This window comes from Rhea americana, unplaced genomic scaffold (genome assembly GCF_003343005.1).
Source record: "Rhea americana isolate MKP2758 unplaced genomic scaffold, rheAme1 scaffold_68, whole genome shotgun sequence".
Classification (NCBI taxonomy): Eukaryota; Metazoa; Chordata; class Aves; order Rheiformes; family Rheidae; genus Rhea; species Rhea americana.
Genome location: NW_028186845.1, coordinates 4,038,527 through 4,039,669, shown reverse-complemented (window position 1 = coordinate 4,039,669; position 1,143 = coordinate 4,038,527). Strand labels below are relative to the sequence as shown.

The window sequence follows — 1,143 nt, the reverse complement described above, 5'->3', positions numbered from 1 at the left end:
GCGGGCGCCTGACGGCCGGGCGCCGCGCGCAGGCGCAGCGCTACGTCACGCAGCTCAAGGCGCAGGTGAACAGCCTGGAGGGCGAAGCGGAGGAGCAGCGCAAGCAGAAGCAGAAGGCGCTGGTGGACAACGAGCAGCTGCGGGACGAGCTGGAGCGGCTGCAGCGCGCCAAGGAGGACGGCGACCGCTCGCAGCGCCTCTGCCTCGAAGCCGAGAGTAAGGCGAAGGCTCGGGGCCGGCGAGGGGACGCGCTGGGGGGGCGCCGGGGCGGCCGCCGACGGTGCCCTTGCCCCCGGCAGGGAAAGCCGGCGCCACGGAGCTGCGCTACGCCAAGCTGAAGGAGAAGCACAGCGAGCTCGTCAACGCGCACGCCGAGCTGCTGAGGAAGGTGCCGCCGCCGCTCCCCCTCGCCCCCCGGGCCGTCTCCGAAAGACCCGCCAAACGGTTTTCTCGCCGGGGCCACCCGCTCGGAGCCCCTCCGGAAGGCCGGTGACTCGCGCGTCTCCCACGCAGAGCGCCGACACGGCCAAGCAGCTGACGGTCACCCAGCAGAGCCAGGAGGAGGTGGCGCGCGTCAAGGAGCAGCTGGCGGTTCAGGTGGAGCAGGTGAAGCGCGAGTCCGAGATGAAGGTGAGCCGGCCGGGAACGGGGCGCTGGATTTGGACCTGGGAAAGTTGGACCGTCCCCTCTCGGGGACGCCCCGCGGTTTCAATCCGTCCCGGTCCCGGCGGGAGCTAGGCCGGCTCCCGTGCTGGGCGACGCCTGCTCGGCCCCCGGCTGCCCTTTAACACGTCCTTCGCCCCCACGTTGGCCCGGACCCCCCTATTCCTTCCCCTCCCTGGAGACGCGTGGGCCTGGGTGCCGCGGCTCCCCGGGGGCTCTGCCGTCCTGCACCCTCTGCCCTCGGGGAAACGAGCCCTTCAGGGCGTCCCCCCAAAACCCCCGGCTCCCCAACGCCCGCGGAAGGCGGGGAAGCGGGGCCGGAGCGCGGGGCCGCCGGGGCCGCTCAGCCCCGCGCGCCGCCGTGCGCTTGCAGCTGGAAGACCAGAGCCTGCGGCTGGAGCAGCTGCGCCAGGAGCTGGAGGCCCGGCAGGACGAGCTGAGCCAGGTCCAGCAGCGCCTCGGCCGCGCCGAGCAGGTACG

The 1,143-nt window shown here is 73.6% G+C and overlaps 1 protein-coding gene across 1 annotated transcript in view; it reads left to right on the top strand.

Annotated features, from left to right (window-relative positions):
* HIP1R (huntingtin interacting protein 1 related) overlaps positions 1–1,143 on the top strand; it is a 14,280-nt gene that overhangs the window by 7,325 nt on the left and 5,812 nt on the right. The window contains exons 15-18 of the mRNA XM_085321065.1: positions 33–216; positions 300–388; positions 514–630; positions 1,037–1,138. Of these exons, the coding sequence (XP_085177191.1) occupies positions 33–216; positions 300–388; positions 514–630; positions 1,037–1,138 (492 nt within the window). The remainder of the gene's footprint in view (positions 1–32; positions 217–299; positions 389–513; positions 631–1,036; positions 1,139–1,143) is intronic.